Consider the following 25,336-nt stretch of genomic DNA (forward strand, 5'->3'; position numbering starts at 1 on the left):
GAAAGATTAACACAAAGAGTACTTGGCAGACACAGCAGCTCCTTAGTTCTCCAAGACATTCTAGTCAGAAAAAAAGCTGCTTTTCATGCAGTTACAATAGCTGCTAACTACCTGTAGCAGCTTTTACTTTTTTGCACAGCAGGATTCTGTCATTACTTTATGCATTCAATACGGCTTTAAAATACAACTATCACAACATTTTTAAAAATGCATGCATAAAAACAAAAAAAGTAGATTTCTCCCAGAGTAAATTCACTATAAATTACTTGTTCCTATGTTGCTGTGCCTTATAGTAGGTACTGAAAATCTGCCAGGTTTTAGATGAATCCATTTCCTCATGGGGGATTGTCAGGTATTTCTTGATTTACAAAAGCACTCTTAAATAACATGCAAACAAGTAGGGAAGCTGGCTGACATCTTTGTATAGATCCTTTCCAGGGAGTGCTTTTGTATTGAAGGGCCCGTTTCCACTGGCGCGGCTTCTGCAGTTTCCCTGCAGGCAAAAATCGTGCGGGAAAACTCTGCCATAGGATACAATGGCGCAGCCATCCGAATTGCTTGCGCTAGGGATTCGGCCGACATTTCCATTCGAAATGATGCCGGAGGCTGCGAATCCCGATTAGTCTGCGTATCTGCCTACCAGGAAGTGACGCCGCACGTCTTGCAGTTATAAAAGGTAATCCTAAGAATTCCCCATGCGGATATGGACTAGTCCAAAATTGGTCAGATCTGTCAGCTTTTTACTGCAAGTGACAGCAACGTGGAAAAAGGTCATTTATACAGCATTTAAAAGACCTTTTTCCCCGAGACTCCCATTTCTGCCCTTACAAATCCTAATATCTGTAGAGTTTTGAATCTGCATTAATACCTTCCTATGCTTAAAAACAACGAATATGTGCTTTTGTTAAAGGATTACTGTACATGTAATTCTAAAAGTACACACTTTATAAGTGACACTGAAGCAAAACAAAAAACGTATGATTATAATGAGTTCTATGTGTAGTGCAGCTACAGAAATAGAACATTAGCAGCAAAGCAAAAAAAAAACATTTTTATATAACTTTTTTTTTTATATAACATTGCACCATCTAATATTTTCAGTTTACAAACTACACTTCCCTGCAATAAAATCTTATGTGAAGTTGTCTTTCACGGTTTCTTTGATGTATAAGCATTTCAGGAAATAGCACTGTAGCCGACCAAGTTTGTTGGAGAGCTCAGAGAAGCTGCATTTGCATAGATAACAAGTACAGTTTCTTAACTCTTCTTGTAGTGGAAACAATGTGAGACTCCTATCTTTGTTACTAATGTTCTAGCTGTACTAACATACAATTCATTATATCATAAGTTTATTTTCACTTCAGATTCCCTTTAACCTAAATACATTTATAAGCACCTGTATCAGCCCCAAAGACCCCTCCAGTACCTGGTACCATTTAACTGCACATGAAGGCATCGGAGGCCTAGCGATCAAAGAGGCCAGTGTGCTGTGCACTGATCTATACTGTTGCTCCATCTACAGCCTTCAGTGTAGATAGCAGAACAAACCCAGTGTATTTTGTAAGGCAAACTTTTTCAGTCAGTCACTGGAGGCTAGTCTAATTTTAGGTAAACATTGTCTTTACAGAGGATGATGTAGAGTATAAGATTCTAAACATCTAAGTTCAGCACGGAGTACAAAATACTATGCTCGTGTTACTTCAGATCACTGCTAATGTTTTGAGAAATGTACGCTACCATTTAAGGATGTACTATTTCAAAGCCTAAAAAAAAAAAAAAAAAAAAAAAAAAAAAAAAATACTAAAACAGGCATTCTTGTGAAATAAACTGCAAAATTTCCCAGGAAGCAGTATAGTCAAGAATAAATAGTGAAGACCAAAATAGCAATGTAGAAATGTGGGGGTAGAGGTCACACTTAGAAAAGCTGTTCATACACAATTCTTCCAGGAAGAGATGTGTCAGTCTTTCTTAAAATAAAGCAATGAAACCGTTACTCGCTAATTACCAATCTTGCAGAAAACAATTACCAAGGCTTCATTTCCTTGACATCTCATTTTATGGCACTATCCTGCCCTCTCTGGCAACTCAAGTCGCAAAATAGAAAAAGAAACAGGTTTGAAACAGTTTGCATTTAAAATAATTTCTGTTCATTTCCTAGTCTGACAACTAGCATACATGGGAAATGTGTTTTCTTCCTTCAACACACGCTCCTCTCGCACTTCACAGAGATACGGAATACGGTGTTTGAATCTTGAATGGGATATTATGGAGTAATGTACACTTGCTCTTGACAAGCTTTGGGTTTTTTTTCTTTTAACACCGTGTACTTTCATGCAATGCTTGAAGTGCTTCTGTGATTCTATTGAGGTTCAGCAGGAATTCAGGACTTTACAAAGTTAGCCCAATGTATCATAAAGCAGGTGAATGCTTATATTTCTACATTTTAATTTTCAGTATTTATATATCCTGTTCTTAAATGAATCCTGTTGTCAACTGTGTTCCCTTGGTTGATATTGGTTGTATCTGCAGACAGCTGTTCTACAGGCAAAGTGAGTTTTGGGCGTGTCCATTTCCTGTTCAGTGTAAGGGATTATTCCTCCAGAACTGTACTTCCTGGCCGCTGCAGCCAACTGCACACAAAGGAAGGAAGGAAGGAAGTCACTGGAGAGCCAGTATTTTTTCCCAAGATACTACTATTGATTACATGCTTGAAGAAAATCTACAGAGGGTCCTTAGATCAGAGTAGAGGATCTTGACCTCCTCCAATTCCAAACTGCGCTTCAATGCGCTGAAGTTTGCCAACGACCCCTCACACCTAGGCCACTGCTTTTTCAATTGACTCCCATCTGGCTGGAGGTTTTGGGCCATCTCCACCAGGACCTTAAGGGATAGGACCACTTTTTTCCCCCTCTGCTTCAACCTCTTGAAATAAGTAAATATGGCAGCCTCCATATCCCTCTCACTTCAATTGTCCTTTAAGGGGGGAGCCAGTGCGGGCACAGGGCAACTACAGAGGGCCAGTAGAAGCCCCAGGTAAGTAAAACTGACTTTTTTTCATTACTTAAGTATCCCTTTAAGGTATGCAGCCACTGGCTGTTTTCGATACTCACTATTGAAACACTGTTTTAATGTATCTTGTTAACACTGTTGAGTTTCTGTTTTATAATTTATATTTGTTTTTCTATTCTGAGCCAAGTACGTGCCAAATCCAATTCGGGGCACGATCCAGTCATGCTTGATGAAATAAAATGATTCTCTGGTCCTGATTTTAGTGTCCAGCCTCTGTAAGACATGCACAGTAAGCTGCAAACTAAAATCTAAATATTATTTTCAATAACAAACCACAAAATTATTTGAGTAGACAGACATGGTACAGCAATTTTTTTGTTCATTTTTTCAAACTACATAAACTGTTGCCTGAAATTCTCATGTTGTCATCCTGTTCTTCTCTTACAAATCTTTGCTTCCTCTTCACTTTCCCTGTATCTGTTATCCAAGGCTTGCTCAGCTCAGTCATGTACAGACATTGAACCTTTTTCTGCCAGAACAATTGTTGGTGATCATTTCAGCCTTCAGTCTAATGTCTATACAGGCGTCCCCACCATCTAATGTGCCTCCTAAAACACAGGCGACAACACACTGGCTACAGTGGACATTTTGGCTGACTGATTTGTCCCTTGGCACTTGCATAAAGTCTCCTGCCTCTAATACTCCAAGAAAAATATTTGCAGCTCAGCTGAACCAAAAATGCATGAACAGTACAGGCACTGTGTGTAAACAGAAATGATTTTGACTGATAGTTTCAGCTGGATAAAGTTCGGAGTGTGCATAGGGATTTACTACTCGAACAAAGTGTGAGTAGAGATGTAGCTGGTAGCTATTCTATATTTACATATCGGTGCATTGCCATGGATTTCATATAGTCTGCTATTCCACTGTCATATTTTATCACCTTTGACCTGCATTTTTATAGTTGGTTTTTAAGAACTGAAAATGACTGGACCTCTTGCTGGAAGTAAAGCTAACCATTCATGGGTCCACAATGGCCCAATCCTGGCACTGAATTTTAATGCTCTAAAAACAGAAATTAATTGTAAAGTATTGATCAAGGTATAAACTTGCTCCCCTCAACTGTGATCAGGTTATAAGAGAAGTACGACTGAGAAATGGTAAAAATGCTGCACCTGCTAATAATTGTGAACATTTTATGTAAATTGTATGCAAATATATGCAGCTTGGAATAGATCAATGAAATGCAGACGATATCTTGGCTGGTCTAATGCTACGTACACACATGCGACAACGATCGTTCGTTGAGAACGACGAACGAACTTTTAATTGATGAAAGAACGACCTAAGTAAAGATAGTTTTAAAAGGTGTGTAACGATCTGATCGTTAGAACGAACATTACATCACGTAATGAAATAGTGAAATGCGCATGTCAAGCCTAGTACGAACAACCGTTTCCAACGATGTACTACTTTTGCAAACGATCGTCGTTGGTTAAAATCCGCCGAGACAGAACTTTCTTTTGTAGCGATTTGGCTCGTTCGTCGTTTGCCTTAATAGTCGGTGGTTCGTTTTTTTGTAACGATCGTCGTTGGTAAAGATCGGGGAACGATCGTTACAAACGACTATAGTCGCATGTGTGTACGCACCTTAAGGCCACATACACACATCAGACCATAGTCTTTTGAAAATGAAAGATCACAGACCAATCTTACCACCCTTCATGTAGTATGAGAGCCATACTCTACACAGTCTTTTCTATGGAGCTGAACTCCACATCAGAAAAAACTCTTTGCAAGATGCTGCACACACAGATGCTGTACAGACACAAAAGATCAGTAGCTGCAAAAGATCTGTTCCTGCCAAAAATCCATTCCTGCAAATTGCAATGATAGTCTATGAGATCTGCAGATCATCAGACACACATGATTTAACTGACATTCATCTGCAGATCAAGCAATCATCTGCAGATCTGAAAATCCATCCTGGTGGATCTGATCTGCAGATGAATGTCAGTTAAATCATGTGTGTATGATGATCTGCAGATCTCATAGACTATCATTGCAATTTGCAGGAATGGATTTTTGGCAGGAACAGATCTTTTGCAGCTACAGATCTTTTGTGTCTGTACAGCATCTGTGTGTGCAGCATCTTGCGAAGATTTTTTCCTGATGTGGAGTTCAGCTCCATAGGAAAGACTGTGTAGAGTATGGCTCTCATACTACATGAAGGGTGGTAAGATTGGTCTGTGATCTTTCAGTTTCCAAAGACTATAGTCTGATGTGTGTATGAGCCTTAATTCTAAGCTTCACATATTTGCCATAAAAGTAACAAACTTTGCATCAACTAAAAGAGATTAGCATTTCATTGGCCATCTCTACTGTACACAATCCCCAAGGAAGGGGGGGGGTAGCCAGTGACCCCAATTAGCCAGTTCAACATATCTCCCAATGTGCGACACCAACTTATCTTTCCCGTACGCTGAGCATCATTTTGTTACCCCATTCATCCAGAGCAGATGCAATTGGGATGAACAAGGTGGATAATGTGAGGGAAATAGCACAGCAAATGCAGGATCCTCTCCTTGTAGTAAAAAGATCCTGCCTGGGTATTCAACGGTAGTTTACTCCCCATATTTAGTTTTTATTGGCAACATGTGGGGTATTGCCTGTTACCCATTCCTCTTGTGGTGGTGTTGGTCACTTTCCTGGAAGTAGGGGGTACAACAGTATTATTAAGACTAAACACTTAGGATATATTATCAGGAGGCACCTGGGAAAAGGTTAAATTAAAACATTAAATAGGCATGTTAGTAACTACTTACCTTCTGGAATAAGCAGCAAACTTAGTGTTTTCAAGACTTCATTGGTACAATGTGTTTCGCAGTACTTATGTCTGCTTCATCAGGTATAGTGCCATTTGGAAGACACAGAGGTGCTCATGCTGTTTAAAGAGGAACTCCAGTGAAAATAATGTAATAAAAAAAGTGCTTCATTTTTACAATAATTATGTATAAATGATTTAGTCAGTGTTTGCTCATTGTAAAATCTTTAGTCTCCCCGATTTACATTCTGACATTACATGGTGACATTTTTACTGTGGGCAGGTTATGTAGCTGCTGCTAGCTGTTTTGGCTGTTGGAGACAGCTGTAAACAGCTATTTCCTGTCTGTGAACCTTGTTACATTGTGGCAAACTGTCAAAAGTCCCGCGGTCCTCAGAGCTTCTTGTGGGAGGGGTTTCACTACAATCTCAGTCATACAGCACCACCTGATGGTCTATTTGTGAAAAGCAATAGATTTCTCATGTAAAAAAAGGGGGTATCAGCTACTGATTGGGATAAAGTTAAATTCTTGGTTGGAGTTTCTCTTTAAGGTCAGCCAACTGGCACTGTACCTGAAAAAGCAGACATAAGTTCTGTGAAATGCGTTAACTGCCCCAATAATGCTTTTAAAATTCACTATACTGGCTCCTCATTCCACCTGGTAAGTAGTTACTTACATTCTTTTTTAAGGATTTAAATTATTTTAACATTTTCTCTGTCAACTCCTACTCCTAGTAATATTACCTTCAGGTGAATAAAGTACTGTATACCTCAGATTACATTAGCAACCAAGAAAATCAGTGAAAAGCGTCTGCAGGCTGTGTTCACAAAGACAACAGCTCCCTGGTTTCTCCTTCACGCATTTTTGGGGAAAAAATATACTAAACATAGAGAGGACGTTACGAATAGCAAGGCTTGCATAACAGTCCTCTATGCTAGGGTGATTTTAATTCAATCTACATAGTACATGCCAAAGCACATCAGTGTAAAATATCTAACAAGCGCTTCATAGTCAACTTTTCTTGATCACTGCATTTCTCTTCCCTTTCCTCTATTTTTCTTTAAAACCATGGTAATGAGAGATGAGGGTCATGTGAACATTAAATAATAAAAATAAATTATCAAATTAAAAAAAAAAAAAAAAAAAAGTTTGCTGGCCAGAGGATGATTTTATAAGGAATTATTTTTTGTTATTTTACATTGTTTGAAAGTCAAGGATTTCTAAAGTAAACCAAACAATTCTTGCACCATTTGTACCTCACAACCTCCTCTCATAAACAAACTTCAGCCAGACTGATCTTTAAAAATGGCAATTTATGGACTAAGAACATTTCCTGCTGTGATCTTTTCAGTTTAAAGATGCAGCTGATTAGCTGACTATAATCAGACTGATTATAGCCAACAGGAGACTTCTCCACATTTAGGCTACTTTCACAGTAGGATGTTGCGTTTAATGCCACGTTAAGGTCGCACAACGCAGCTGTAAAGCTAAGCATATACACTTTCACAGTGCGGCGTTTAAGTCGCACGTTAGAAAATGTAGTTACCATGGAATGAAAACAGCGCATGCGGAACATTTTTAAAAAATTAAAAAAAATTACTGAGCATGTGCAACACAAGTAACGCAGCATATTCATTGCTAAACGCACAGCATGCAGCACTTTCTACTAACGCTATACACTAACACAACGTGTGCACTGTGAATGTCGCAAAGACTTTCCATTGCTGTGCGTTACTCTGCGTTAAAATATTTTGTAACGTGCGACTTTAACGTCGCACTGTGAAAGAGGCCTTAATTTACTGGTTACCAGTTCACAAATGACCGAATAATATGAACGGCCCGTACTGTAGGAAAAACGTGAAAAAAGAGGCATTAGCTTCCAAAGGCTAGATCCTGATTTGATAGCAGATCAATTCGGTAAGGTCTAATGAAAGTAGATAGATTTAACCTTGTTGTTCTCTTGCAGATTTTGTCTAAAGTAGTGCCTGCTCTTTTTGCCCAAGACGTAGATATGGATCTTGTGGAGTGTGCTGTAACTGATACTGGTACTGGCCTATTAGGTAGTCTATAATCTTCCCATATAGCTAATCTCACCTAATCTAGAAATTGCTGCTTTAGAGGCCTGCATACCGTTCCTGAGCCCTGAAAGCAAAGCTAATGTCTAGATTCTTGTGTTCTATTTAGAAAACATAAAATGGCTCTCCACATCTAAATTATGTAAATAACAGTTTTTTTCTGATTTAGGTGTGACAAATTGAGGGAATAGCATTTTCCTGGATTCTATGGAACCTAGCATTAACCTACAGTCATATGTGCCTCCCACTTTTTCAGTGAGAAAAAGCAATGGGACAATTGGCTTCTGAGCTGTTTCATGGCCAGGTGTGCATTATTCCCTCATTTTTGACAACTACAATTATCAGATAAAAAGGTCCGGAGTTCATTGTGTGCTATTTGCATTTGGAATCTGTTGCTGTCAACTCTCAAGATGAGATCCATAGAGCTGTCACTATCCGTGAAGCAAGCCATCATTAGGCTGAAAGAATAAACCATCAGAGATAGAAAAAACATTAGGCGTAGCCAAAACAATTGTTTGGAACATTCTTAAAAAGAAGGCACGCACCGGTAAGCTCAGCAACACCAAAAGACCCAGAAGACCACAGAAAACAGCTGTGGTGGATGACCGAAGAATTGTTTTCCTGGTGAAGATAACACCCTTCACAAAAATTGGCCAGATCAAGAACACTCTCCGGGAGGTATGTGTATGTGTGACAAAGTCAACAATCAAGAGAAGACTTCACCAGAGTGAATACAGAGGGTTCACCACAAGATGTAAACCACTGGTGAGCCTCAAAAACAGGAAGGCGAGTTTAGTTTGCCAAACAACATTAAAAAAGCCTTCACAGTTCTTGAACAACATCCTATGTACAGATGAGACAAAGATCAACTTGTACCAGAGTGATGGGATGAGAAGAGTATGGAGAAGGAAAGGAACTGCTCATGATCCTAAGCATACCACCTCATCAGTGAAGCATGGTGGTAGTGTTATGGCGTGGGCATGTATGGCCTGGAACTGGTTCTCTTGTATTTATTGATGATTTGACTGCTGACAAAAGCAGTAGGATGAATTCAGAATGGTTTCGGGCAATAATATCTGCTCATATTCAGCAAAATGCTTCAGAACTCATTGGACGGTGCTTCACAGTGCAGATGGACAATGACCAACAGCATACTGCAAAAGCAACCAAAGAGTTTTTGAAGGGAAAAAAGCGGAATGTTATGCAATTGCCAAGTCAATCACCTGACCTGAATCCGATTGATCATGCATTTCACTTGCTGAAGACAAAACTGAAGGGAAAATGCCCCAAGAGCAAGCAGGAACTGAACACAGTTGCAGTAGAGGTCTGGCAGAGCATCACCAGGGATGAAACCCAGCGTCTGGCGATGTCTATGCGTTCCAGACTTCAGACTGTAATTGACTGCAAGGGATCTGCAACCAAGTACTAAAAAGTTTGATTCACGATTATTATTCTGTCCCATTACTTTTGCTCCCTTAACAAGTGGGAGGCACATATGCAAACTGTTGTAATTCCTATACTGTTCACCTGATTTGGATGTAAATACCCTCAAATTAAAGGTGACAGTCAGCAGTTAAAGCAAGTTGTGTTCTTATCATTTCAAATCCAATGTGGTTGAGTATAGAGCCAAATGTTAGAATTGTGTCGATGTCCCAATATTTATGGACCTGACTGTATATTCCGGATCCATCTTTCACAATAGGATTTTTACTTTACCTGCTAGGTTCATGTCTTTACCTGCTAGTAGAAAGTCTAGGATTACTTGAAGACTGTTGTTCTGTGGTTTAATTCCAGCTCTATCTTACCATCTCAAAATGGTTTTCCAGAACTTTAGGTATATTTTTCCAGTAACTGGTTTCCAGTTTTGTGTGATTGTGTTAATTACACAATCCGGGAACCACATATCCTTCAGGATCTGCCTTTCAGGATCTAAGTTGTGAGCTTTAGAACCTCTGGATTGGGGTGAAATAGACTTTCAAGTAACAGAATATCCATTCTTGGTGGTAAATGCCATGGTTCTCCTATTGCCAATGTCCTTACAATGGGGAACTTTGGCCTTTTGGGCCACCAAGAAGTTACCAGAATGACTTTACATTCACCTTGAGCAATTTTTCTTACTAATTTTGAGGGTATACTGAACAAGGAAAAAGCATAGATCAGATCTTTCCTCAATTGAGCTCCCAGAGTATCTACTCTGTTTGGTGGAACTCAACTATGGAGTGAGAAAGCCAAAAGGGTAGGGCACAAAATTGGTAATGACAGGCTACTCCTCCAAACTCTACAGTAAATATCAGGAGCTTTTAAAGATCTGGAAAGATGGGTACGTGCAGGTAAGCATCCTGAAGGTCCAGAGTGGCCCATAAAGGACCCTGGAAGAAGGCTATTTCTTACTGAATAAATGCTTTCCATTTTAAACTGATTTTCCTTGAGACAAAGGTTTAGATGTTTTAGGTTTATTACAGGTCAAAACTTTCCTGAGAGTTTCACTACCACAAAAACGTTAGCGTAAAAACCTTGACCTCTCTGGTCTGGATGTACGCTGCAGATCACATTTTGTTTGAGTAAAATCTAGAACTGCTTTCTTTAATGCTTATGCTTTCAAGGCATCTTTTGGGAACTTTGTAAAAAGTACTTTTGTGGTGGACATAATGTTGAATTGTAGTTTGTACACCACTTTTATAATGTTTAATATGAATGGACTCTTAGTTATTTCTACCCACTGGTGGTAGAAATGTGAGAGTCTGCATCCCACCACCACCACAACTGGAGTGTCATTCTGCATCTTTGGCCCCTGGAGCTTGTTCCTCTTTCTCTGGTCAGTGTTTTGTCCTTTCTGTCAAGTAAAAACGTTGCTTGAACTGTTTTTTTTTTTTTAATGTTTATGGGGGAACTTTTTTGCCTCGTCTGTGGATCTCGTCAATATGGTGTCTAATTCTTTTCTGTAAAGACCCATCATATTCTGTGAATGGAATTAACTAGAGCTGCCACCTTTGCTTCTGCCCTAAGAGACTCTGCTGCAGCATCTGCTAGGAAAGACAGAGCCTCGCTGATTACTGGGATGAAGTCCAGGATTTGTTTCTGAGTGGCTCCAGAAGCTATTAGATCCTGGAAATCTATCCAAGAAATACAATTTCTAGATATGCAGACCAATGTAAGTGCTGGTCTCAAAGCAAACATAATAGCCTCCAAAGTCCTGGAAAGACAAGTCTGTATCCTTAGGAGTATTGCGTAAGGGAAGCATTGAGTCTGGGATACTTGACCCAGGACTCAACCTCCGCCTCTAAATGGAAACCCCCTGCGCTCTGCTTGCCCCCATAAATAAAACCGCCATGCTAGTGACACGCAGCGTGTCAATAGCTGGCTGTTTGCATGGCCACTGTCACTCTCTGCCGCTTCCCCGCCTCCTCTATGTCGCCGCTCCCCGCCTGTGTCCCTTCCCTCCAATCAGCAGGGAGGGAAGGGACGCAGGCGGGGAGCGATGATATGGAGGAGGCGGAGGAGCGGTAGAGAGTGACAGTTGCCATGTAAACAGCCATCTATCGACACGCTGCGCGTCGCTAGCACGGCGGTTTAATTTATGGGGGCAAGCAGAGCGCAGGGGGAGGGGGGGTCTGGGGGAGAACAATATATCAACAGAGGCTGGGCAATATATGCAGACCCAGCCTCTGTGTGCAATTAGGATTTTTAAAACCCACCTAGGGTCATCTTTAAAAGGACTCTGGAATAAAAAAAAAATCAAATTTCCAGAAATTGACACTGTACTTCTACAGTAGATTTATGGGATCTATGAATTGGAAAGGATTTAAAAGTAGGATCTTCTAGCTCCTTATAAATTTCCTCCTGTGCTGAAGGAGTAATCGGCGCTTCCACAATCTGTTCTGTTTCATAAATAGCACACAATTCAGGTACTGGAGCACTAAACAAATACTTGAATCATTTTGACTTTTTAACAAATCTGCTTCAGAGGCACTCCCCTTCTGCTCCTCTAATGAACCCTCGTTGCCTGAAGAATCAGGTTCAGTCTGAGTCACTTTACCAGAATCTACCACTTTGGGATTGGTTTTACCACGTTACCGGCTGACAAAGTAACAGAGGCAGAGGAGGCGACTGAAGGAGTGTCCTGGAGGACTGAAAAGTGGTTCTAATTTCAGAGCTTACAGTATCTATTAAAGCATCCATATTGTAACTCCCTCAGAATCCTGACCCACAGTCAGCTAAACATTTCTTGCAACTAGACTTAAGGTGGCTATACACAGAGCCGGCCTTTGGGGGGGGGGGGGTAAGTGGGGCAATCGCCCCAGGCCCCGCACCTGAAGAGGCCCGGCACTGCCACATACTACCAGCACCGGTCTGCCTATGAGGCAGCCTGACGCAGCTTCAGCAAATTGCTTCAGGTGACAACAGGCAGAAACCAGAAGCGAGAAGAGAGTGAGGCTGCCTGTCATGCCACCGCCTGCCTGGATGCCCTTCCAGCAGCACACATGGATTGGCTTTTGCAGGGCTTAAGATGCTGTGACTGGCTGTTAGATGGCAAAGGTCCAGCCCCCCTGCCTGCAGAGACAGCCAGCCAGTAAGGAGAGAGCAGCGGTTCTTTTGAAACAGTAAAGGCTGCCGAGGATTCCAGTGACAGTCCTGCCTGGTGGTGTCTGCAGCGTTCCTACTGAGTGTCACATTTCTCCCATAATCACTTCTAGCCTCCTCTTGAAGGTCGAGGGGACAGGTACACTGGCCGTGCAGAGATCATAGACACTCTCTCCCATCCGTGCAGACATCAGCTACAGTCTCTCTCTCCGTGGTAAGCAGACACCTCCTCTCTCTCTCTCCTCTGCATTTGTCTCCTGTGCCAGCCCTGATAACAGTAGCCAGCATCTCTCTTTCTCTTGAGTGTAAGCAAGAAGTTTTAAATCAGGATGATACCATTTATTGGCTAACTAAAAATGAATAAAATTAAGCAAGCTTTCGGCCTTTCAGCCTTCATCAGGCTTATATCCTGTTAGTTTGCAGGCTGGTGGTACAGACAGCTTATATACATGCAACATCAAAAGGGAAAACAGATATTTTTTTCAAGCATAAATACATGTCATTAAGATGCCTTAATTCAAACAGACCATCTAGATGGGGTTAAAGGTTGTTAGTTAAGATAAGCATCCTTGTTTACTCGATGCTCACAGATCTGGATTAGGATTGACCCAGAGGTATCCTAAATTCTTAGTTCACAAGTTCAGCTAGAATGGCTGAGAAAGTTGAGTGTGTAACCCTTTCACTGCTGGTGTTGATTTAGCTTATTGCACTGACTCTTTGTATTTAAAGGACAACTGAAGTGAGAGGGATATGGAGGCTACCATATTTATTTCCATCTAAGCAATGCCAGTTGCCAGACCCTCCTGCTGATCCTCTGCCTCTAATACTATTAGCCATAGCCCCTGAACAAGCATGCAGCAGATCAGGTGTTTCTGAAAATGTCAGATCTGACAAGACTAGCTGCATGCTTGTTTCTGGTGTTATTCAGATACTACTGCAGAGAAATAGACCAGCAGGGATGCCATGCAACTGGTATTGATTAAAAGGAAATAAATATGGCAGCCTCCACATACCTCTTACTTCAGTTCCCCTTTAAGTCTTGCATCTATGCATCTATTTTCTTAATGGCAATTAGCACTTAGCACTTTACTTTAAGTGTACCAGAGATGGGAGAAAAAAAAGCCGAGCTACTTACCGGTAGTAGTGTTTCGGCGAAGCCTCCAGGACAGCTCACCTGAGATTACTATTGAGCCCCTCCCCTGTGGAAACAATGCACCAATCAATTAAATCTGACCACCCCTCTGCTTACTTAGCTCTGTTCACCCCTCCTTCCATCAGTTCTTAGAAGAGTACATAGCTCACCCGTAACATATATCTATACGTACAAACAGGTTTATCACTTATATCACTTTCTTTTTTTTTTTTTTTTTTTTTTTTTTAAATAGGGCTGGGAACTAAGGCAGCTGTCCTGGAGGCTTCGCCGAAACACTACTACCGGTAAGTAGCTCGGCTTTTCTCCCTTCATCCTCCAGGACAGCTCACCTGAGACCAGCGAGAACTCTTTGTACCTTAGGGTGGGATGACTGCCTGGAGCACCTTGCGTCCAAATGCTTGATCCTGGTTTGAAAGTTGCTCCACCCGGTAATGCTTGACAAACGTAGAATGTCCCGACCAGGTTGCTGCTCTGCATATTTGGTCTAGTGTGGCCCCCGACCTTTCCGCCCAAGAGGCTGCCAGTGATCTTGTTGAGTGCGCCCTGATGTCTGACGGTGCAGTGGTGTCTCTCTCTTTGTAAGCTAACTGAATTATCTCCCTAATCCATCTGGATATTGAATTCTTTGAGGCTTGTAAACCTTTCCTGCTACCCGCAAACAGCACAAATAAATGACTCGATCTCCTCCACTGTTGTGTTCTTTTCAAATAAGTTAGAATTGCATCTAGTCTTGCCAGTCTGACTTCTCTGTCATTTTTGGGATTTGTAGAAAAGGAAGGCAATACTATCTCTTGACTTCTGTGAAAATGTGTGGCCACCTTTGGTAGATATGTAGGATCTGGACGAAAGACTATACGATCTGAATGAATGATCATGTAAGGGTCTTTTATTGATAGAGCTTGGATATCTCCTACCCTCCTTGCTGTGGTTATGGCCACCAGGAAGGCTACCTTTAGCGTCAACATCTTTATGGAAATGGTTTCTGACGGAAACAATTCATCCGCCATCAAATAATCTAGCACTAGTGACAGGTCCCAGGGAGGTATCATTTTGGTTGGAAGAGGCTGCGACCTGGCCACAGCTTTAAGGAAATTTTTTATATGCAACTCAGTGGATAAGCGCCTGTTTAAAAAAATGGATAAGGCTGAAATTTGGACTCTGAGGGTGCTTACCGCTAATCCCATGTCCACTCCGTCTTGCAAGAATTCCAAGACAAATTTTAAGTCATTTGTCCGAATATTGTTTTTCTCCTTCCAAGAACAAAAAACTCGCCAAACCTTGGCGTAAATTTTCCGTGTGTTGTCCTTCCTGCATCTAAGCAACGTATTGACAACCCTGTCTGAAAATCCTAACAGTCTTAAGCTCTCCCTTTCAGGATCCATGCTGTGAGATTGAAGAACCCCGGATCTGGATGTACCTGGTCGCTCTGGAGCAGTAAATCCGCTCTGTTCCCCAAATGCCATGGTCCCTTTACTTTTAGGGACTGCAGAAAAGGGAACCAGGCCCTTCTCGGCCACCATGGCGCTATGAAAATCACTTCCGCTTGTGAATCTCTCAACTTGCCTAGTGCTCTGGGAATCAAATTGAAGGGGGGAAAAGCATACAAGAGCCCCCTTGGCCAAACAATCGCTAATGCATCCAACCGGGTCGTTGAAGAGGAAGGATGAAGGGAACAGAAATCCCCTACCTTCGCGTTGTGAGGTGTAGCAAATAGATCTAGAATAGGCCTCCCCCATTCCTTGGTGACACTGTCGAAAAACCTCCTGATTTAACTGCCATTCGGATTCCCTTATGACTGAGCGGCTGAGTGCGTCCGCCCATCTGTTCTGGGTACCCTGGATGTGGGTGGCCGTGAGTGACTGCAGATTTGCTTCTGCCCAGTCCAAAATTTGAATTGTTAGAGACATCAGAGATTGAACTCTGGTCCCTCCCTGTCTCCTGACATAGGAGACCGTGACCATGTTGTCGGAGTATAGGCTTACCTCCCTGTCCTGAATGTGTGGCGCCAGGGACTGTAGCGCTACCTTGACCGCCAGAAGTTCCCTGAAATTTGAGGAGCTTTCTCTGACTTGGGGGGACCACTGTCCCTGAACCTGATGGTCCAGACAGTGCGCTCCCCAGCCCCAAGAGCTTGCGTCCGTGTAAAGCTTTACCGGATCTTTCTGCCTCCAAGGACGACCACTGGCTAATCGCTCTGGATTCAGCCACCAGTCTAATGTCAGGAGGACTTCCTGCGGAGGTACTACCAGCCTGTCTAATGACTCCTTCCTCCTGTCCCATACCTGAAGAAACCATGCCTGTAAATGCCTTGTGTGTGCTTGTGCCCATTCCACTGCTGGGATAACTGCTGTCATCTGCCCCAGTAATGACATAGTCTGCCTCAGGGATACCATTGGTTCTGCCCTGTAAGCAGACACAGCCGCTATGAGTTTGGACACCTTCAGCTGCGGGAGTATAATTTTCCCCTGAACCGTGTCCCATGTCAGGCCCAGGAATAGAGTGGACTGGGCTGGCTGCATGCAAGACTTTTCGCTGCTGATCAACCACCCTAGTCCCTCGAGGGTTTGTATGCAGATTTGTAGATTTTCCCTCAGGAGCTGTTCGGAGGATGCCAAGACTAGGAAATCGTCCAAGTATGGCAGAACCCTCACATTCTGGAGATGTAGATGTGCCACTGCCTCTGCGACTACTTTCGTAAATATCCTCGGGGCCGAGGATATTCCGAAGGGTAGGGCACGATATTGATAATGGCATATCGCATCCCCCATGACTACCGCAAATCTCAAGAATCTCTGGAAGTGCGGATGGATCGGGATGTGGAGGTAAGCATCCTCCAGATCCAAGGTGGCCATAAAAGCTCCTGGCCAAATTAAATTGCGAATTGAGGCTATACTTTCCATACAAAATTTTTTCTCCAGAATGTAAGGGTTCAAAGGCTTTAGATTGAGGATCATCCTGAATTTCCCGGACGGCTTTTGAACTAAAAACACTCGGGAATAGAACCCCCTGGACTGCTCTCGTTCCGGTACTCTCTGAATTACCCTCTGTTGTAATAACTTTGTCACAGAGGAATTTATGGCTTCTGCTTTCTGTGGATCTCTTGGAGTTCCTGTAATAACAAAATTTCCCGGGGGTGGGGTATGGAACTCTATTCTGTATCCATTTTTTATCAAATCTAAAATAAATTCGTTGCTTGTTACTTTCTGCCAAGCGTGAAAAAAATAAAGAAGCCTTCCCCCCACTTGTAAATCTGTGTCATTTACTAGTTTTGGTTGCGGGCGGTTGAGGTTTGTTAAATAGGAAACCTGACTTACCCCTGCCCGAGCTATAAGTCCATCTACCGGATCTCTGTCTTTGTTGCTGTCTTCCCTGATCCTGCCTGGGAAAAGTACGTCTTCCCTGGAAGGGTTTAGTAGCCTTTTTCCTTTTGTCTGGGAATTTCTTAGCTCTGTCTGAGGATCTTTCTAAGATAACCTCCAGATCTTTGCCAAACAGCAAGTCTCCTTGAAATTCCATTGCGCATAATTGATGCTTGGAAGAGACATCGCCCTCCCAAGCATTCAACCATATTGCCCGCCTGGAGGAATTAATTAACGCAGCTGTTTTGGCGGAGGCCCGTAATGATTCCGTCGCCCCGTCTGCCAAAAAGGCCACTGTCCTTTCCATAACAGGTAGGGATTCCAGCATCTTTTCATGAGCTGTGCCGGCTACTAGATGCGCTCTTAACCCCCGCATCCATTTCTCTAAGTTGCGGGTTAGGCATATGGCTGCGATTGCTGGCTTAAACCCAAAAGAAGCTGATTGCCATGCTCTTTTTAGTAATATTTCCGCCTTGCGGTCCATGGGATTTTTCAGGGTGCCTGCATCCTCAAAGGAAAGGTCTGCCGACCTAGAATGTTGAGACAAAGGTGCGTCAATCTTTGGGCACTTAGACCAGGGTTCCTGATCATCCTGAGAGAAAGGAAATCTTCTCTTGAATGATCTCGGGATAAACAATCTTTTTTCAGGCTGCTTCCACTGAGAAGATATCACCCCTTTGATGGACCTATGTACTGGAAATGTCCTGCTACTTGTGTCCTCTAACCCCCTATATATATCATCCTGAATTGAGGCCGTGGGAGTTGCATTTTGGATGTGTTCCGACTCGTACACTGCTTTCAGAAGCTCTGGGGTGTCTTCTACATTAAATATCTAGGGGTCTTGGCCCTGGGAATGTCCTCTCCTGAATCCCTAGCCCCCCCTCCTCTAATGATTCCTCTGACATATCCTCATAGGACTCATGTGGGGAATCGGGCTCTATCGGCCCTGTCAAAGGAGGTAAGGGTCGCACCGGCTGACTCTGGGGTATAAGTGTTTGGGATCCCTGAGGCTGTTCCTCCCCCCTGTCTCTGTTGTGGGCTTGTGCGGGAATGGCCTGGGATGCTGACTGCCCTGATTGTGGAGGTACTAGCGGCTGAAGCACTGCCTGCAGCTGAGGTTGTGTTGGAAAGGCTGCCCGAAAGGCCGCGAATGTACATGTTAACTCTTTTTTCATGGATTTCATCAAGTCTATCATCATTACATTGGTATCTGTGCTAGACTCCCCCTTATGTCTACATCTGTCGCATGAGGATCTATTGTAATTAGGTGGTAAGATGTCGCCACACTTTGTACATTTGTTGGATTTCTGTGACGCCTTTTGGCTCTTCTGTAAAACAGAGATAACCAGAGAGACCAAAAAACATAATGTCATTACTATTCTCCTGAGTCATTCACAAGCAGGGATAGAAGACAAAATTCTTTTTTAAAATACCTGAGCCTGTACTGGATCATGGTCTGAGGCCGGTATCTTGCTGCTGCTCGCGGTGGAGGCTTCAGCTGATTCCATCTCCACGCCGCACTGACAGCGTGTCGGCGTCCCTCATGCGCGCTCTCAGCTTATACCAGCCGCTTCCGGCATCCAGCACCGCCCCCCCGAGGTCAGGGAAGACCTTCCTGCCATCAGCCAAAGAAAAACGCCCGTATGGGCGGAGCTGAACGCGACCCTCCCCGATGATGTAGAGGGTCACGTGCCCGCACGAGCTGTAACGCCGATGGGGCGGCCTAGAGGAGGAACGCAACCAACCCACCGCAACGGGCGGCCGCGTCGATCGGAAGCCACACAGTTTTCCAACATAACACGCGGCTCCCATCCGCTCTGCCAACGCAAGCATGAGCTGCAACCTCCAGGGGACTCCAACGCGACTCCTTGTCGGTGCATACACACTACAGGTGCCCCTCAGGCTCCCCTATAGCGCTTCCTGTCCACGGGTGAGTGGAAACAATAATGAACTGATGGAAGGAGGGGTGAACAGAGCTAAGTAAGCAGAGGGGTGGTCAGATTTAATTGATTGGTGCATTGTTTCCACAGGGGAGGGGCTCAATAGTAATCTCAGGTGAGCTGTCCTGGAGGATGAAGGGAGAAAGTTTTATATATTCCTGGGGCTTCCTCCAGCCCCATGCGCCCGGATCGCTCCCACGCCGTTGTCCTCCGCTGCCTACAGCTCTGATACTGCTCCCGTAACTTCCTCCAGTCGCAGCCAAGAGAAGTGCGCTTTCTACGCATCTCTCTGGCGGCAGTGCAGTGGACATGCGCAGTGAACAGTGACTTGGCGAATCACCCGACCGAAAGAGGGGCGCTGGGGGGCACTGGAGGTTCGCTGAGTGATCATTGCTCAATGACAGTGCAGGCACAGGGCAGCTGCAGGGGGCGTGTGGAAGCCCCAGGTAAGTTAAACTGGTGTTTTGTTTTTTACTTACATTAAAGGTTCCCTTTAAAAGCCTGTGAGCGTGGTCGTACGGTATATGCCTACACTTAAGGCTCTAGGCCCCGCATACAGCACTCGCCCCAGACCCCGTGTACTCTAAAGGATGGAGATCGATCGATCTGCTGATCGATCATGCTTTCTGCTGCATCGATTTCTAGCCGATTCGATCAAAACAGTCGAATCGGCCGTTGATCGATGGCTAAAATCGACCAGTGTATGGCCTGCTTTATACCAGGAAGCTGGGATCTTATCATTGTAATTAGAACAGTGCCTGGACTTGGTTTTGGCTTTCACCGGAGTATCTTTCTCCTTAGTCTGTCAAGACAATATAGAAAGATAGTGAGTGTCACAAATATATATAAAAAAGTAAAACCAGCCAGGAACTTACTCCTGGATCTCATCTGTCCTGCAGACGCACACCTGCTCTCAGCAGAGGGCATGGAGACACTGGGCTGCTCCATCTCCATTGCAGATCTAGGAGTGAGCGAGTGTCAGATTTAAATAATGGAAGATGGAACTCCTGCCTTGTGGAAGTCTGTTGCAGCCATCTTGGAGACTGGCGTAGCTCTAGGCCAATCTTCGTCCCCAGTCTTCCCTAGTGTCCTCCTCGCTCCCCGACTTCTTGTGTGCAGCAAAGGAAGATGGGCAGGACTTTGCTCTGCTTGAATCTGTGCACATACCATATAGGGACACACTGTGCTGTAGCACGAGGGAAGAGATGGCAGCCACCCACGTACGACAACCACAGCACCCGAAAGAGATTCACCGTTCCATCTCCTAGCGCTCTCCACCACATTGCCCTTTGCTGCAGATGACAGGATAGATTAAGCCTTGTGCCAGTACCTAAACAAATGCCAGTGACATAGTGAACGGTTTCCCACAGGAAACACAGACAAACTGACTTGTGCATCTACCTGGGGGGGGGGGGGGGGGATTATGTAGGTAGGAGTATGCTCTGGATGTTTGTGTGGGTTATGTGAAATCAATTCCGTATCAAAATTGTATTACATACTGTACTTGCAAAATCTTGCATAAGCAAAAATTAGCACATAACGATCATCACTGGGACAGAAGGAGGCACAAAGGAGGATAGGAGGGAGGGCAGGATAGGAGGGAGGGACACAGTAGAGGCAGAGGTAGCAAAGAGGGGGACAGAGGTGACACAGTGGGGGGATACAGAGGGTGACACTGGAGGCACAGAGGAGTTACAGGGGACAGAGATAGTACAGTGTTCTAACTTAAAGGGACACTGTAGGGGGGGGTCAGGGGAAAATGAGTTGAAGTTACCCGAGGCTTCTAATGGTCCCCCACAGACATCCTGTGCCCGTGCAGCCACTCACCGATGCTCTGGCCCCGCCTCCGGTTCACTTCTGGAATTTCAGACTTTAAAGTCTGAAAACCACTGCGCCTGCATTGCCGTGTCCTCACTCCCACTGATGGCACCAGGAGTGTACTGCGCAGGCCCAGTATGGTCTGTGCCTGCGCCGTGCGCTCCTACGAAGAGATGGACTAGTCCAAAACCTGTCACTTCTGTCAGATTTCTACTGCCTACTGTAAGTGACAGCATTATAGGAGAAAAGTAATTTATGGCTCATTTTACTCTGGAAGAAACATACTTCTTATTTGTATATGTTTGCACATATTTTAAATGTTACAGTTTTTCGCTGTAGTGCCCCTTTAAGAATAGATTCAGGTTAAAGAGACTCTGTAACAAATTTTTCAGCCTTAGTTCTTCTATCCTATAAATTCCTATGCCTGTTCTACTCTGCTCTGGCTTACTGCAGTCTTTCCTAACTGCACTGTCTCTGTAATAAATCAATGTATCTTTCCTCTGTCCTGTTTGTCGGGCTAAAGCTTGATTGTGTGGAATGTGCAGGGCTGCTTGTGATTGGTAGAAGCGATACACACCCTCTGCAGGCCCTCTGCATACTCTGAATGACTCATACATTATGCTTAGCTGAGCCTATTAGAAGCTGGTTAGTTTGTTTGTAAACACTGCCTAAAACTGTTAATTACAAGCCAGGATTGCAGCAGAGAGTGGCAGAAACAGCACAGAGGGGCACAGGAGAAAATAATGAATAGAATGGTATGCTTTTTATTGTAAGAATATTAGAGTACAGATTCTCTTTAAGAACGAACCTACAGTTCTTATCTCATTCATTAACCAGGGACTACCTGTATAGACATTTGTTTCTCAAACAAGTTCTAAGTGATTAACATGTTCTAGATGTCCGAGCACTTTGACATGTGCCTTAATTCATCTCAGCGTCAAAGCAACTTTGTAATCATTTCAACCTGCGATTCCAAAAAGAGACTGAAAAACAAACTTTTACGGGAGCCATAAGCTAAGCAGTCTATAAATAGAACTGACACAAATTCATGGATTACCACAAATTTCCTCAAATCTTACCGACACGAAGAATCAATGAAAGCTCACCTAGATACTTCAAATTCACCATTTTAAGTCAAACACTTCATAATGCTGGCTTTTAATTATTCCAGTTGAATCCATTAACAGATCGTTTACAATGATCATTTATTTTTATTTGATTTTTGATTTATTGGTTACCTGAGGACAGGATGGAGAAAATGCAATTTCTCTACATACAGTTACGGAAACTCATGCAGCATGCAAATTTATAGATTAAGCTGAAATTACACTGTTCTGTGTAAAATCTAAACTTTAGGCCTGGTACACACCATGCAATTGTCACTTTAGATCCTACCTTCGACTGAGAAAATGATTGGATCTAGGAGAAAAATAAACCGTGTACTGATTGCCAGCGACCAATCCCAACCTCAAAATTGATCTGTTTCTTAACGCTAGAAAATATTGCTCAAGAGGCCCTGGAAGGAAAGTGCCGGCTGCTTACCTGGTAGCAGTGTTCCGGCGAGTCCTCCAGGACGGCCCTCCTGAGACTGTGTAAGTCTCCCCTCCCAAATCGGAAACACCTGACAAGAATTAAAATCAATTAGTATAAGTTCCACCCCCTCACACACTCATACAGTTTTAGTAGAGAAAAGAATCCACGAACCACTATCATACTTAAATAAAATATATAATAGGGCCGGGAACCTAGACGGCCGTCCTGGAGGACTCGCCGGAACACTGCTACCAGGTAAGCAGCCGGCACTTCCTCCCTACGTCCTCCAGGACGGCCCTCCTGAGATCTAGCGAGAAATTTACCTTAGGGTGGGATAACGGCCTGAAGAACCTTGCGCCCAAAGGCTTGGTCCTGACTAGAAAGGAGCTCCACTCTGTAATGCTTGATGAAGGTCGAGTGACTGGACCATGTTGCGGCTCGACATATCTGCTCTAGAGAAGCTCCCGACCTCTCCGCCCAAGATGCTGAAAGGGATCTGGTAGAGTGTGCTGTAATGTGGTCAGGCACCTGTAACTGCGCCTCTGAATAGGCAAGGGATATTAGCTGTCTAATCCACCTAGACACTGTCATTTTGGATACATGAGACCCCCTCTTAACACCCCCAAAAGCTACAAAAAGATTAGTGGAAACTCTCCACTCTCTGGTTCTCTCTAAATAAGTCAGAACCGCTCTTCTGACGTCTAGAGTGCTCAACCTCCTCTCCTTATCATTCTGAGGACTGGCCAAGAAAGAAGGCAGTACAATATCCTGGGTCCTATGAAAGGATGTGGACACTTTGGGTAAATAAGAGGGATCTAGCCTGAAGACAATCTTATCGGAATGAATTATCATGTAAGGGTCTTTTATCGATAATGCCTGTATGTCTCCTATCCTGCGGGCCGAAGTAATGGCCACTAAGAACACGACTTTAAGCGTGAGGAACTTCAAAGGTACTGAATCCAAAGGCTCAAATTTGTCTGAAGTTAGGAAATCTAATACTAATGAAAGATCCCATGGGGGAACAAGCTTCTGAGGAATCGGTTGCGACCGTTCAACCGATCTCAAAAAATTCTTAACATAAATATCGGCAGATAGCCGTCGAGACAAAAACACAGAAAGAGCTGAAACCTGAGCTCTAAGAGTACTGACGGTCAAACCTAATTTAACTCCCTGCTGCAAAAATTCTAGAACAGAAGTGATGTCGTCTGACCTAGATGCATCCTTCTGCTTCCAGGCCGAAAAGGTGTACCAAACCTTATTGTATTTCCTTCTGGTAGTTGGTTTCCTACAGGCTAATAACGTATTAACCACGTCCTTAGAAAACCCCTGAACTGTCAACATCTGCTCCTCAGGATCCAAGCAGTCAGATTGAACAATCCTGGATTCGGATGGAGATTGCCGCCCTGTAATAGCAGATCCGCTCTGTATTGAAGATGCCAAGGTCCCCGAACCGCTAGGGACTGCAGTAGCGGGAACCAAGCTCTCCTTGGCCACCAAGGGGCTATTAGTATCACTTCTGTCTCCTCCGATTGAATCTTCCTGAGGACCCTTGGTATTAATTTGAATGGAGGGAATGCGTAAAGCAACCCTTTTGGCCAAGGTATTGATAGGGCATCCAATCTGCTCATTGAAGCAGAAGGATCCAGGGTACAGAAATCTTGCACCTTTGTGTTCTCTGGATTTGCGAACAAATCGAGAATTGGAACCCCCCAGTGTTTTGTAATCTCCAAAAACGTTTCTGGATTGAGTTCCCACTCCGACTCCTCTATTAGCTGTCTGCTTAGAGAATCTGCCCGTCTGTTGTGAATCCCCTGTATGTGGACTGCCGACAGGGATTCCAGATTGGCCTCTGACCATGACATGATGAGAGATGTCAGGTGCTGGAGGTCTGGTACTCTCGTGCCTCCCTGTTTCCTGACATAACAGACTGAGACGAAATTGTCCGAGAATACCAGAACCTCTGAGTTGGAGATTATCGGTAGTAGTGCCTGTAAGGCCAGCAGAATCGCCCTGAGTTCTCTGTAATTTGACGACCTCTGGGAGGTCTGTTGGTCCCATGTGCCCTGGACCTGGTGGCCCAGACAATGGGCTCCCCAGCCCCAGGCACTGGCGTCCGTGTATAATTTCAACGGAACTTCCTGAGCCCACTTGCGGCCCTGATTCAAGTTGGACCATTGACACCACCAGCGGAGGGCTGCTACCACTTCGTCCGGTACTAACACCCTTGTGTCCAGAGAACGGTGATCTCTGTCCCAAGTTGACAACACCCAATTCTGGAGACTCCGAGAATGGGACTGTGCCCACTCTACCGCCGGAATGGCTGACGACATCAATCCCAGGCATGATACCAACTTCCGCAGGGATACCTGAGGATCCTCTCTGATCCTCTGCACCTCTGACACTAATCTCTCTATCTTCTGGTTTGGCAGGAAGACACGCCTGACCGTCGTGTCCCACCTGAGACCCAAAAAAATCAGACCCTGAACCGGGATTAAGTGAGACTTCTCCGAGCTCACAATCCAACCTAACTTGTTCAAAAGTTGAAGAGAAAAACCTAGCACATCCTGCAAGGCTTCTCGAGTTTCGGCCATAAAAAGAAAATCGTCTAGATAAGGGAGAACCCTTACATTGTGGAGATGTAGGAAAGACATTACCTCCGCCACAACCTTCGTAAAGATTCTCGGGGCTGACGAAATTCCGAACGGAAGAGCCTGATATTGGAAATGGCATATCGACTCTCCTGACTGAACTGCGAATCTTAAATATTTCTGAAAAAGAGGGTGGATTGGAATGTGGAGGTAAGCATCCTCCAGGTCCACTGATGCTAGAAAAGCCCCTGGAGACATGAGGTTGCGAACGGAGGCAATGCTCTCCATCCTGAACTTCTTCTCCACAATGTAAGGGTTCAAAGGTTTCAAATTCAAGATCATTCGAAACCCTCCCGAGTGTTTCTGAATTAGAAACACTCTTGAATAAAAGCCTTTCCCCTGTTCCGAGGCTGGAACTCGACAAATAACATTCTTCTGGAGAAGTGACGAAATTG

General features: G+C 44.0%; 2 protein-coding genes across 3 annotated transcripts in view; both read right to left on the minus strand.

Moving 5' to 3' along the window:
* MGAT4A (alpha-1,3-mannosyl-glycoprotein 4-beta-N-acetylglucosaminyltransferase A) overlaps positions 1–25,336 on the minus strand; it is a 172,182-nt gene that overhangs the window by 135,149 nt on the left and 11,697 nt on the right. Inside the window, exon 2 of one of the 2 annotated variants that reach the window (XM_068268182.1) lies at positions 5,835–5,953. The exons of the other annotated variant lie outside the window; for it this stretch is intronic. The gene's annotated coding sequence lies outside the window, so the exon portion shown is untranslated. The remainder of the gene's footprint in view (positions 1–5,834; positions 5,954–25,336) is intronic. 2 annotated transcript variants of the gene reach the window in all.
* Positions 22,303–24,415, minus strand: LOC137544222 (uncharacterized). Its single transcript, XM_068265275.1, has 2 exons — positions 22,617–24,415; positions 22,303–22,381 (listed from the first exon to the last, which is right to left on the minus strand). The coding sequence occupies exon 1, from the start codon at positions 24,349–24,351 to the stop codon at positions 22,618–22,620; it is 1,734 nt and encodes a 577-aa protein (XP_068121376.1). The 5' UTR covers positions 24,352–24,415; the 3' UTR covers positions 22,303–22,381; position 22,617.

This window comes from Hyperolius riggenbachi, chromosome 2, assembly GCF_040937935.1.
Source record: "Hyperolius riggenbachi isolate aHypRig1 chromosome 2, aHypRig1.pri, whole genome shotgun sequence".
NCBI classification, from domain to species: Eukaryota; Metazoa; Chordata; class Amphibia; order Anura; family Hyperoliidae; genus Hyperolius; species Hyperolius riggenbachi.